We start from the raw sequence: 13,316 nt of genomic DNA, 5'->3' as shown, positions 1-13,316 counted from the left end.
CCTGATCATTTCACATGCCCGGGTTGCTGGCTCCATCCCCAGTAAGGGTGTGCAGGAGGCAGTGATCGATGTTGATGCTTCTGTTTCTCATTGATGTTTCCATTTCTTTCTCTTCCTTCCTCTCTCTAAAAAATCAATAAAAACATTTTTTAAAAAAGGCCATCTTTGCCCTGGCCGGTTTGGTTCAGCGGTTGGAGCGTCGGCCTGCGGTCCAGAGAGACCTGGGTTCGGTTTCAGCTAGGGGCATGTACTTCGGTTGCAGTTTGTCCCCGGCTCTGGTTGAGTCATGTGGGAGGCAGCCACTTGATGTGTCCCTTTCACGTCGATGTTTCTCTCTCTCTCTCTTCCTCTCTCTCCCTCTCACTCTATCTGAACAAAAAATGGAAAAATGTCCTCAGGTGAGGATAAAAAACAAAACAAAAAAGGGCCATCTTTTAAAAAATAAAAGATATCTTACTTAAAATAGTAAAAATGAAACATAGACTTATATTAGTCTCCTTTTATAGTAATATATTTCATTTTAGAATGACTTTAAACCTATCATTCTGATCATTAGAAAAAGTAGCAATCTATTTTGTCTGTACTCTGAAGATTTTCTAAGGCTAGCTGAAGAGGATGGTTAACTGTTGGGAGGCACATATTTGTTGTTAATTTCTGGCAGGGTAGTGTTTAGTTAGCCTTACTCTGTGACAGCAGTTTTGAATCAGCGTGCCAAGGCACACTGCAAGAGGCACACTGCGCCACAAAGAATTTTAAAACATGTAATACCTTCCCTGGCCAGTTTGGCTCAGTGGTTATAGCATCGGCCTGTGGTCCGGAGAGGCCCGGGTTTGGTTCCCGCTAAGGGCATGTACCTCGGTTGCAGTTTGTCCCCGATCCTGATTGGGTCGTGTGGGTGGCAGTCACTCAATGTGTCCCTTTCACATTGATGTTTCTCTCTCTCTCTCTCCCCCTCCCACTCTATGTGAATGAAAAATGTCCTCTGGTAAGGATAAAAAACAAACAAACATGCACTACCTGAACCTGCAACTTAGGTATGTGTCCTGACCAGGAATTGAACCTGAAACCTTTTCCCTCTTTTCCCTTAGATTGTCAAATTAAAAAAAAAATGACGAGAACCAACACAACATTAGCTATCCTGTGTAAATGAATCAAAATTATACCTATGTTTTTGGTTAAATGGGCAAAAAATATATTTTTTTGGTGTGCTGCAGAATTTTAGTAATTATTTTATGTGTGTCATGAGATTAAAAAAGGTTGAAAATCACTGCTTTATGATTTGTAGAATGGTCTTGAAATATGGTACTCTTTGGGGTATTGGTGTTATCACTGTCCTTGAGGAAAATGGAATCTTATGTTAATTTTCTTTGCTTATTCATAATTTTTAACTTTTTGAAAGTTCTTGCTGGAGAACAAGAACTGGGAAATTCTACTTCTGTGAAAAGTATCCCCTGTAGCACTGATAGTGTTTCTATTTGTGAACTAGAACCACTTTGTCATTTCATACTGGGGCTGATAATTGAGGAAAAATCATTATTTGTCAGGCAACAAAATCAGCCAGCTAGAGGAACAGTACTCTACAATTGCCTGTAATTTTTTTTTTGGTATGTGCCCCTAGCGGGAACCAAACCCGGGGCTCTCTGGTCTGCAGACCGACGCTCCAACCGCTGAGCCAACCCGGCTGGGGTTGCTTGTGATTCTTAAAAGGCAGATTGTCCTTTAAAGTTATGGAACTTGGCCAGAAGAAGGATTTGTTAAGTATAAAGCCACTTATTCATTGCAGAATGAATAAGTACTGTCTTGGTTCTGTGACTTTGTTTCTCTGATTTTATATATATGTATATTACTGTTTTTTATTGATCTTTTAAATTTTTTATTTATTATTTTAGAGAGAGAGGAAGGGAGAGAGAGATAGAAACATTGATGTGAGAAAGAACATTGATCAGCTGCCTCCTGCGCGCCCCTCACTGGGGATTGAGCCCACAACCTGGGAATGTGCCCTGACCAGGAATGGAACCAGGACCTCTCAGTCCATGGGACCATGCTCAGTCCACTAAGCCACATTGGCCAGGCTCTGATTATATTATTAATGTTACATCTTATTGGCATTGAGAGAGAGAAACATTGACGTGAGAGAGAAATACTGATCAGCTGCCTCCTGTACTTCCTCTACTGAGGCATGAGCCCACAACCTGGGCATGTGCCCTGACAGGGAATTGAACCTGGACCTCTCAGTCCATGAGACGATGCTCAATTCACTGAGCCACTATGGCTGGGCCTCTATAATCTTTTTAAAGGGCCTCATAATTTTATATTCAATAGTCTTTAGGTGTTTTCTTGCCTATTGTCTCATTCCACACTAACCTGTTTACCCACTGCCTTCATACTGCTTCTAGGTTGATTCTAGAGGTAGAGAAGGAGAGAAAGAGATATTTGTCAGTCTTTTTTCCCACTCATCTATGTATTCATTGGTTGATTCTTGTATGTGCCCTGAGTGGGGATCAAAGCCGTATCGAGACGATGCTCTAACTAACTGAGCTACCCAGCCAGGGCCATACTGCTACTTTACATGTTGCTCTTAACAAGTTAGTCCCTTCCACTCAAAAACTTGAAGATTTTAGAATTTAAGTTCTAGGTGTTATCTAGTCTTTCTCCTAGTCACTTGAAACAATACTTTTTTGAAATTGACTGTACCTTTTCATTGCTGGTTATTATTTCATTTAATTTGTGTTTTAGCTGCCAGGTTTTGTTCTTTGTAATTATGTAAAGCATATAAATCAAGTGTTTTTTGTTTGTGTTAAGTACACAGAAACACTAGTTCTAACCTATTAACAAATTCTGTAAAGTAGGAATAAAGTAGAGGTTTGAAGAAACAGGAGATGATGTGTGTCTAGGCAATTGAATGGATTAAGGGAATGTACTGTGATTATTGGGTGGCATTCAGAACCCATTTGAAGGTACTTGGTTATGATTTTACTAATATTATACACTGTCATATCTTTTATTCTAGTCATGTTTTTTAAAAAAATTTTTATTAGTTTTAGAGAGAGAAATATCAATTTGTTGTTGCACTTATTCATGTATTAATTGGTTGATTCTTAGATGTGCCCTGACCGGGGATTGAACCCGAAACCTTGGCATATCGGGACGATGCTCTAACCAACTGAGCTACCTGGTTAGGGCTGTTTAGTCATGTTTAAGCTGAACACTTGCAGTCCAGGAGTGACTAGATATAACAGAGCAAGGGAGGTAAGAGAACTGTAGCTTCATGTAAGATTGATTATAATGACTGACTGTGGAATTTAATCTTGGTTAGAAGGACATGGAAGTGTGAGCATGGTGAAAATCAACAGATTTAAGGTCCTGGTGGGAATGAAGGATTATAGAGTTTGGGGTACAAGAGGGAATGAATTAGAAATATGTGATAGGATGGTCAAAGGTAGAATTATGTGAAATTGAGAATTTAGAGGGCACTAATATATTCATGGGAATGAGTTCTTGAGGTATGGAGAGAGGTCAAAGGGGGAGAGTTTGAGGACCTATTTGGCCAGGGTCATGAGGGTTCTTTATTTGTGAACAGTGTCTTTGTTACTATTAGTATACTCACTGGTACTTTTATTTTATTTTTATTATAATTTTTCTTTATTGATTTTAGAGAGAGAGAGAGGAAGGGAGAGGGGGAGATAGATAGAAATATCGATGAGAGAACATTGATTGCCGCCTCCTGCATGCCCTATACTGGGGATTGGGCCCACAACCTGGGCATGTGCCCTGACTGGGAATCAAACCAGTGACCTTTTGGTGCATGGGTTGATGCTCAACCTCTGAGCCACACCAGCTGGGCCTCATTGGTACTTTTAATAAGAAAATATGCTTCTGAATTGAGATAAAAATACTTAAATGGTAAACTTTAAATGTAAACCTTAAGAGCATAGAATATTCCCAGTTGGAACTAAGGCTTATAGGATAAAAACCCAGTCCTGTCTCAAGAGCAATACTTTAAAAATTTCTCACATGTTGCCATTATCTAGATTTAGGTATCCTTAATCTGGGATCTATGGATGGACTCTGAAATTGTTTGCATAATTTTTGTATTTTTTCCTGGGGAAAGGGTTCCCAGTTCATTACAGTATTTAAGAACTGCTAATCTCTATATAAACAGAAAGCTAGTTGCATAGCAGAAATGTTTAATATTAGAGTATACCTTTTTTAGCCTGGGTATCAAGAGAATTTTGTGTTGATAAGGCTAAAACATTAGCTAATTCATTTCTTTGTGTTTTTTTAGGGACATAGTGTTTATGAAAAGAAATGAATTTGTAGTTTTACCTGAATAGTGGAAAAGAAGGCCTTTAGGATGTTTAAATATTGCTTCTTTAAGTTAGTTTTTAAAATTAATTTTGCTCCTATTCTTAAATTCTAGTATATGACTCTCAACCCTTCTACTAAGAGGAAGAATACTGGATCCCCAGATAGGAAGCCCTCAAAGAAATCCAAGACAGATAACTCTTCTCTGAGTTCGCCACTAAATCCTAAGTTATGGTGTCATGTACACTTGAAGAAATCCTTGAATGGCTCACCACTTAAAGTGAAGAACTCAAAGAATTCCAAATCTCCAGAAGAGCATCTGGAAGAAGTGATGAAGATGATGTCAACCAATAAACTACATGCTAACTTTCACATTCCCAAGAAAGGCCCACCTACCAAGAAACCAGGGAAGCACAATGACAAACCTTTGAAAACAAAGGGCAGAAGCAAAGGCATTCTGAATGGACAGAAATCCACAGGTAATTCCAGATCTCCAAAAAAGGGCCTGAAGACTCCTAAAACCAAAATGAAGCAGATGACTTTGTTGGATATGGCCAAAGGCACTCAGAAGATGACACGAACCCCACGGAATTCTGGGGGTACACCCAGGTCCTCTAGTAAACCTCATAAACATCTGCCTCCTGCAGCCCTACACCTTATTGCCTACTACAAAGAAAACAAAGACAGGGAGGACAAGAAGAGTGCCCTGTCCTGTGTTATCTCCAAAACAGCCCGTCTTCTCTCTAGTGAAGATAGAGCTCGTCTCCCAGAAGAATTGCGAAGTATTGTTCAAAAACGCTTTGAGCTTCTAGAGCACAAAAAAAGATGGGCCTCTATGTCTGAAGAGCAACGCAAGGAATATTTGAAAAAGAAACGAGAGGAGTTAAGAGAAAAGTTGAAGGAGAAAGCCAAAGAGCGGAGAGAAAAAGAAATGCTTGAGAAACTAGAAAAACAGAAGCGATATGAGGACCAAGAGTTAACTGGCAAAAACCTTCCAGCATTTAGATTGGTGGATACCCCTGAAGGACTACCCAACACACTCTTTGGGGACGTGGCCATGGTTGTGGAGTTCTTGAGCTGTTATTCTGGACTACTCTTACCAGATGCTCAGTATCCCATTACTGCTGTGTCCCTTATGGAAGCCTTGAGTGCAGAAAAGGGTGGCTTTTTATACCTGAATAGAGTGTTGGTCATCCTGTTACAGACCTTATTACAAGATGAAATAGCAGAAGACTATGGTGAATTGGGAATGAAGCTGTCGGAAATCCCTCTGACTCTACATTCGGTTTCAGAGCTGGTGCGGCTCTGCTTGCGCAAATCTGATGTTCAGGAGGAAAGTGAGGGCTCAGATACAGATGGCAATAAAGATTCAGCACCATTTGAGGACAATGAAGTACAAGATGAGTTCTTAGAGAAGCTGGAAACCTCTGAATTTTTTGAGTTAACATCGGAAGAGAAGCTACAGATTTTGACAGCACTCTGCCACCGGATTCTCATGACATACTCCGTGCAAGACCACATGGAAACCAGACAGCAGATGTCTGCTGAGTTGTGGAAGGAACGGCTTGCTGTATTAAAGGAAGAAAATGATAAGAAGAGAGCAGAGAAACAGAAACGGAAAGAAATGGAAGCCAGAAATAAAGAAAATGGAAAAGAGGAGAATGGGTTAGGCAAAACTGATAGGAAAAAAGTTGTGAAATTTGAGCCCCAGGTAGATATGGAAGCTGAAGACATGATTAGTACTGTGAAGAGCAGACGGCTGCTTGCCATTCAGGCTAAGAAGGAGCGGGAAATCCAGGAGAGAGAAATGAAAGGTAAAATCTTGTGATGAGAGAAAAGGGGAAGTTCTTTAGAAGAAAGTAAAACTAAGGAAATTATTGAGGTAATGGTAGAGACTGTACTTGTCATAACTATTTAGTTATCTCTGTATGTAATAACCCGGACCCTTCTATGTATGTGATATTCTAGCAGAAGTGATCATGGGTTCAAACTCTACCTCTGACTTAGGTATATTCCCTTGGTCAAGTTACATATGCCTCAGTTTCCTCATATGATTGTAAAGATTGTTGTAACAGTTGAATAACAAGGTATTTGAAGCCCTCTTTACAGTTGCCAGATTTGATATTAATCTTTCCCTTAATAAGAAACAAGAACATAAAAACTTTAGGCTTTGATAGCACCATCAAATCTGAACTTTTATTTATTTTTAATTTTGAAAAATGTTTTTTTATTGATTTCAGAGGAGGGAGAGATAGAACATTGATGAGAGAGAGACATTGATCGATTGCCTCCTGCATGTCCCCACTAGGGATCGATCCCACAGCCCAGCATGTGCTCTGACTGAGAATCAAACTGGTTACCTCCCGGTGCATGGGATGATGCTCAACCAGCTGAGCCACACTGGCCAGACAAATCTGAACTTTTTAAAAAAAATATTTTTAAGAAAATTTATTTTTTTTATCCTCACCCGAGTACATTTTTTGTTCAGCTAGAGTGGGAGGGAGAGAGAGAGAGAGAGAGAGAGAGAAACATCGACATGAAAGGGACACATCGAGTGGTTGCCCCCCGCACGACCCAACCAGGGCCAGGGACAAACTGCAACCGAGGTTTGTGCCCTTAACAGGAACCGAACCCAGGTCTCTCTGGACTGCAGGCCGACGCTCTAACCGCTAAGCCAAACCGGCCAGGGCCAAATCTGAACTTTTAAAGAAATAGCTTTATTAAAAAATAATTCATATACTATGCAGTTCTTCCATTGATGGTGTGCATTTCATTGTTTTTAAATATATTCACAGAGAGTGTAACCTTCACCACGATTTTAGAACATTTTCATCACCTCAAAAAGAAACCCCATACCTTTTAGCTATCATCACCCCACCCACCCATCCTTTCTAGACCTAAGCAACTACCAGTCTTCTATCTCTATATTTGCCTGTTTTGACATAACTTATGCATGGAATCATATAATAAATGTGATCTTTTGGAATTGGTTTCTTGCACTTACTATGTATAATATCTTCAAAGTTCACCATTTCAGTAGTACTTCCTTTTTTTTTTTTTTTAACTCATCTTTATTGTTGAATGTATTACAGATACCTCCCCTTTGTTTCCTCATTGACCCTCTCCTCCTCAATCCTGCCCCCCTCCTGCCTTCCCTACACTGGTTGGTGCCCATTGGTTATGCATATATGCATAGAAGTTATTTGGTTTATCTCATCCTGCCCTTCCTCCCCCCTTCCCTTTGAGGTTCATCAGTCTGACAACCAATTTGTACTTCTTAATTCCTTCATCTTTTTCACCCATCCTCCCAGCCCCCTCCCATATGGCAAGCAACAAAATGTTCTCTGTATCTAGCAGTCTGTTTCTGTTCTGCTTGTTCATTTTGTTTATAGATTCAGTTGTTGATAGATATGTATTCATTGCCATTTTATTGTTCATATTTTTGTTCTCCTTCAAGAAGACCCTTCAACATTTCATATAATAACTGGTTTGGTGGTGATGAACTCCTTTAGCTTTTTCTTGTCTGGGAAACTCTTGATGTGTTCATCAATTCTAAATGATAGCTTTGCAGGATAGAATAATCTTGGTTGTAGGTCATTGCTTTTCGTCACCTTGAATATCTCTTGCCACTCCTTTCTGTCCTGCAAAGTTTCTTTTGAGAAATCAGCTGACAGTCTTATGGGAGCTTCTTTGTAGGTTACAGACTGCTTTTCTCTTGGCTGCTTTTAAGATTCTCTCTTTATCTTTAACCTTTGGCATTTTGATGATGATGTGTCTTATTGTGGACCTCTTTGGGTTCACCTTGTTTGGGACTCTCTATGCTTCCTGGACTTGTATATCTGTTTCCTTCACCAAGTTAGGGAAGTTTTCTGTCATTATTGTTTCAAATAGGTTTTCAATTTCTTGTTCGCTCTCTTCTTCTGGCACCCCTATGATGCGAATGTTGGCACACGTGAAGTTGTCCCTGAGGCTTCTTACACTATCCTCTTTTTTTTGGATTCTTTTTGCTGTTCTGATTGGGTGTTTTTTGCTTCCTCATATTCCAAATCAATGGTTTGCTTCTTGGCTTTACCCACTCTATTATTGATTTCCTGTAAATTATTCTTTTAGTTAGGGCATCCTTCATTTCTGACTGCTGCTTTTTTTTTTTAATCCTCACCTGAGGACATTTTTCCATTTTTTGTTCAGATAGAGTGGGAGAGAGAGAGAGGAAGAGAGAGAGAAACACTGACGTGAAAGGGACACATCGAGTGGTTGCCACCTGCATGACCCAACCAGGGCCGGGGTCAAACTGCAACTGAGGTACGTGCCCTTAGCAGGAACCGAACCCTGGTCTCTCTGGACTGCAGGCTGATGCTCTAACCACTGAGCAAACCGGCCATGGCCTGACTGGTCCTTTTTGATGTTGTTGATGTTCTCACTAAGCTCCTTGGAGGTCTCCTTAATTTTCTTGAAGGTCTCACTAAGTTCCTTGAATGTCTCACCAAGTTTCTTGAGCAACCTTATAAACCTGTGTTTTGAACTCTGCATCTGATTGATTGCTTATCTTCATTTTGTTTAATTCTTTTCCTGTAGTTTTGTTCTTTTCTTTTATTTGGGACATGTTTCTTGGTCTCCTCATTTTGGCTGCTTTCCTGTGATTGTTTCTATGTATTAGGTAGAGTTGCTATGTCTCCTAGGTTTCGGAGGGTGGCCTATTATTGTAGGTGTCCTGTAGGATCCAGATGGCACATCCTCCCTGATCACCCCAGCTGGGCCCTCGAGGTGCACCTCTAGTGTGGACTGTCCACCCTTCTGTTGTAATTGAGTCTTGATTGCTGTTGGCATGTCAATGGGAAGTATTTACTCAGGCTGATCAGCTGCAAGGACTTGCTGTACCTACTGTCCACTGGCCTCTGACTACCTTGGAGGATCAGTTGTGTAGGGGCCAACCATACAGAGCAAGACTTACTTCATCAGGGCTCTGGTACCCACCGAGTCCGCTCATTGAGTGTGTCACTTGTGGAAGTGATTGGGTGGTGGTGTTTCGATGTGGTCTGAAGCTGTCCACTGGGTGTGCTGGCTCTGGGGCAAGGTCAGCCACTGCCTGTGTTCTATCTGGGACCACCCAGCATAAGCTACAGAGTGATCTGCAGATAGCTGCTTCTTTTGCTGGGCGTGGAGATTCCCAGGAAAAGCCAAGTTGTGATCCAAGGCTGGCTGCTTCTAGTGCCAGGCCTGGGGCCACTTAGTGAGTTGTATGAGGCTAGCAGAGACCAGTGCTGCTTGTTTGAGAGATTTTAGGAAGCTAAAGCAGGATCCAAGACAGGCCAATTCTATGGTAAAGCCTTTGGAAACAGCTTGGGGAGCCCAAAAATTGGTTGAGGCAGGGAATCACCAGGGCGGGGCTAACAGTGCGAGCCCATTGCTGGAGTCCTAGATATGGCGATGGTCTGCTGCCCCAGGGAAGGGCTCACCAAAGCAACATCAGCCTCCACCAGCACATCTGTCCAGGAGAAAGCAACCTCTCCAGCCGTCATCCCGAGGCCAAACAGCTCAGTTATTCCCTGTTTGTTTCTGGCGCCCCTCAAGCTGCCTCCCCTCCGAGCACAGAGGGAGCAAGTCCAAGTAAGTCCGTGCGTGGTCCCTTTAAGAGGAGCTGCTTTTTTTCCAGCCATAAGTTATGGGGACTTCTCTTCCTGGCACTGGAACCCTGAGGTGGGGGCCCGGTGTGGGACGGGAACCTCTCCTCAGTGAGGACCTTCCCAGTCAAGATGTCCCTCCTGATTTTTATCCACCATATGTGAGTGTGGGACCAGCCAGTCCACGCCTCCACCCCTCCTGCCAGTTTCCGTGTGCCTACTTCTTTAATTTTGTAGTTGTAGGATTTCCATTCAGCTTGATTTCAGGCGGTTCTGAATGCTGGTTGTGTTGTAGTTTAGTTGTAATTTTGGTTTGGTTGTGGGAGGAGGTGAGTGCCGCGTCTACCTACGCTGCCATCTTGGCCAGAAGTGACTTCATGCCTTGTAATAGCAGAATACTATTCCATTGATTAGATACATCACATTTTGTTGATTAGTTGATGGACATTTGGTTTGTTTCTACCTTTTTTTTTTTCTAATCCTCACCTGAGGGTATATTTTCCATTGATTTTAGAGAGATTGGGAGAAAAGGAAGGGGGGAGAGAGAGAAACATTGATTGGTTGTCTCCCACATGGGCCTCTGCTGGTGGCTGGGATCGAACCTGCAACCCAGGCACATGCCCTTGACCAGAATCAACTGACAACCCTTTGGTGCATGGACCAATGCTCTCTCCACTGAGCCATGCTGGCCAGGGCTGTTTCTATATTTTTTGCTATTATGAATAATGCTGCTGTAAACATTGGTGTACAAGTTTTGTATGGATGTATCTTTTTATTTCTCTTGGGTATATACTTAGGAAAATAATTGCTGGGTCTTATGGTAACTGTTTAACCGTTTGAGAAACTACCAGACTATTTTTCAAGGTGGCTGCACAGTTTTACTTTCCTACAAGCAGTGTATGAGGGTTCTCATTTCTTCACTTGTTTGAATCCTCACCAACACTTATATGATTTATAGATTATAACCATGCTAGTAGTTGTGAATTGGTATCTTATTAAGGTTTTGTTATATATTTCCTGATGACTGATGATGTCGAGCATCTTTTCATGTGCCTATTGGTCATTTGCATACCTTCTTGGGAGGAATGCTAATTCAGATCTTTTGCCTATTTTCAAATTAGATTATTGGTCCTTTTTATTATTGAGTTGTAAGAGTCTTTTATATAGTCTAGATAAAAGTATTTTTCCTGTCATATATGATCTGCAAATATTTTTTTAAATATCTTTATTGATTTTTAGAGAAGGGGAAGGGAAAGGGAGAGATAGAAAGGAAGGAAGAAAGATCAATGAAAGAGAAACATTGATCAGCTGTCTCTTGCACACCACCTACTGAGGATGGAGCCTGAAACCCTGGCATGTGCCCTGACCGGTAATTGAACCTAATGTCCTCTCGTTGCATGGGACAGTGCTCAACCAGCTGAGCCACGCTGGCTGGGCTGATCTACAAATATTTTTGCCTAATTCATGTGTTGTCTTTTTACTTTCTTGATAGTGTCCATTGAAGCACAAACTTAAAAAAACATTTTTAAAATATTTTTTCTTTGTTGCTTTTTGGAGAGAGAGGAAGGGAGAGAGCAATAGAAACATTGATGAGAGAGAACATCAATTGGCCACCTCTTGCTTGCCCCCCACTGGGGATTGGGCCCACAACCTGGGCATGTGCCCTGACTGGGAATTAAACCAGTGACCTCTTGGTATATGGGTCGATGCTCAACCACTGAGCCACACTGATCTGGCACAAATTAAAAAATTTTAGATGAAGTCCAGTTTATTTTTTTTCTTTGGTTGCTTGTGGTTTTGGTGTCATATCTAAGAATCCATTGCTAAATCTAGGGTCATGAAGATTTACCCCTATGTTTTCTTCTAAACGTCTTATAGTTTTAACTTTTACATTTAGGTCTTTGGTTCATTTTGAGGTAATTTATGTATATGGTATGAGGTAAGCATCTTAACTTCATTCTTTTGCATGTGGCTATCCAGTGATGTCCTTTTTTTTTTCTTTTTAATCCTCACCTGAGGACATTTTACCATTTTTTGTGGGAGGGAGAGAGAGGAAGAGAGAGAGAAACATCGACGTGAAAGGGACACATCGAGTGTCTGCCACCCGCACTACCCAACCCGGGCCGGGGACAAACTGCAACCGAGGAATGAGCCCTTAGCAGGAACTAAACCCGGGTCTCTCTGGACCGCAGGCCAACGCTCTAACCACTGAGCAAAACTGGCCAGGCCCTGTTGTTTTTTGAAAAGGTTATTCTTTCCCCTATTGAATGATCTTGGCACCTTTGTCAAAAATAATTTGACTATAGATGTATCAATTTATTTCTGGACTCTCAATTCTATTCCATTGATCTACATGTCTATACTTACACCAGTATTATAGTGGCTTGATTACTGTTGCTTTGTAGTAATTGTTCAAGTAGGGAAATGTGAATTCTCTAGCTTGTTCTTTTTAAAGATTATTTTAGCTGTTCTGGATTCCTCGCAATTTCATAGTAATTTCAGAATCAGTTTGTAAATTTCCGCAAAGAAGCCGTCTGGGACTCTGATTAAGATTACTTTGAATCTATACATCAGAATTGGGATTTATAGATTATAACTATAGATCTAATAGATTTATTGCCATCTTAATGATATTTTGTCTTCTCATCCATGAATAGGAGATTTTTTAAAAATTTATTTAGGTCTTTAATTTCTTTCTTGTTTTTCTGTTAATCTTTACCTGAGGATATTTTTCTATTGACTTTTTAGATAGAGTGGAAGGGAGGGGAGAGAGAGAGACAGAGAGACATGGATGTGAGAGAGAGACACATTGATTGATTTCCTCCCTCATGACCCCAACCAGGGCCAGGTTTTGAACCTGCAACCCAGGTATGTGCCTTGACCAGGTATTAAACCCAAGACCTTTTGGTTTGAGGGCTGATGCTCTAACTGCTGACCAAACTGGCCAGGGCTAGAACTTTTTTTTTTTTTTATCCTCACCTGAGGATATTTTTCCATTTTTTGTACAGATAGAGTGGGAGGGAGAGAGAGGAAGGGAGAGAGAGAGAGAAACATCGACGTGAAGGGACACATCGAGTGGCTGCCACCCGCATGACCAACCAGGGCCGGGGACAAACTGCAACCGAAGTACGTGCCCTTAGCAGGAACCGAACCCGGGTCTCTCCGGACCGCAGGCCGACGCTCTAACCGCTGAGCCAAACTGGCCAGGGCTAGAACTTTAATTTCTTTCAATATTTTGTAGTTTTCAGAGTATAAATTTTGTACTTCTTTGGTTAAATATATTCCAAATTAATTTCAACACCCAAGGGTTCTGCTTTGCCATCCTCATTCTGTATTTGTGTCGTCTTTCTTGTATCATGAGACCCCTTGAACCTATTAATATCAATATTT

The 13,316-nt window shown here is 41.2% G+C and overlaps 1 protein-coding gene across 5 annotated transcripts in view; it reads left to right on the top strand.

The window, feature by feature from the left end:
• BAZ1B (bromodomain adjacent to zinc finger domain 1B) overlaps positions 1-13,316 on the top strand; it is a 92,254-nt gene that overhangs the window by 44,296 nt on the left and 34,642 nt on the right. For 4 of the 5 annotated variants that reach the window (XM_036279258.1, XM_036279254.1, XM_036279255.1 and 1 more), the window contains one exon: positions 4,421-6,119. In XM_036279258.1, coding sequence (XP_036135151.1) covers positions 4,421-6,119 — 1,699 coding nt within the window. Of the gene's footprint in view, positions 1-3,177; positions 3,250-4,420; positions 6,120-13,316 lie in introns of those variants that run through there. The other variant, XM_036279257.1, reaches the window with a different exon arrangement.

This window comes from Molossus molossus, unplaced genomic scaffold (genome assembly GCF_014108415.1).
Source record: "Molossus molossus isolate mMolMol1 unplaced genomic scaffold, mMolMol1.p scaffold_m16_p_3, whole genome shotgun sequence".
NCBI lineage: Eukaryota > Metazoa > Chordata > Mammalia > Chiroptera > Molossidae > Molossus > Molossus molossus.
The sequence above is the reverse complement of the archived record's forward strand: the minus strand, read 5'-3'. Positions and strand labels throughout refer to the sequence as shown.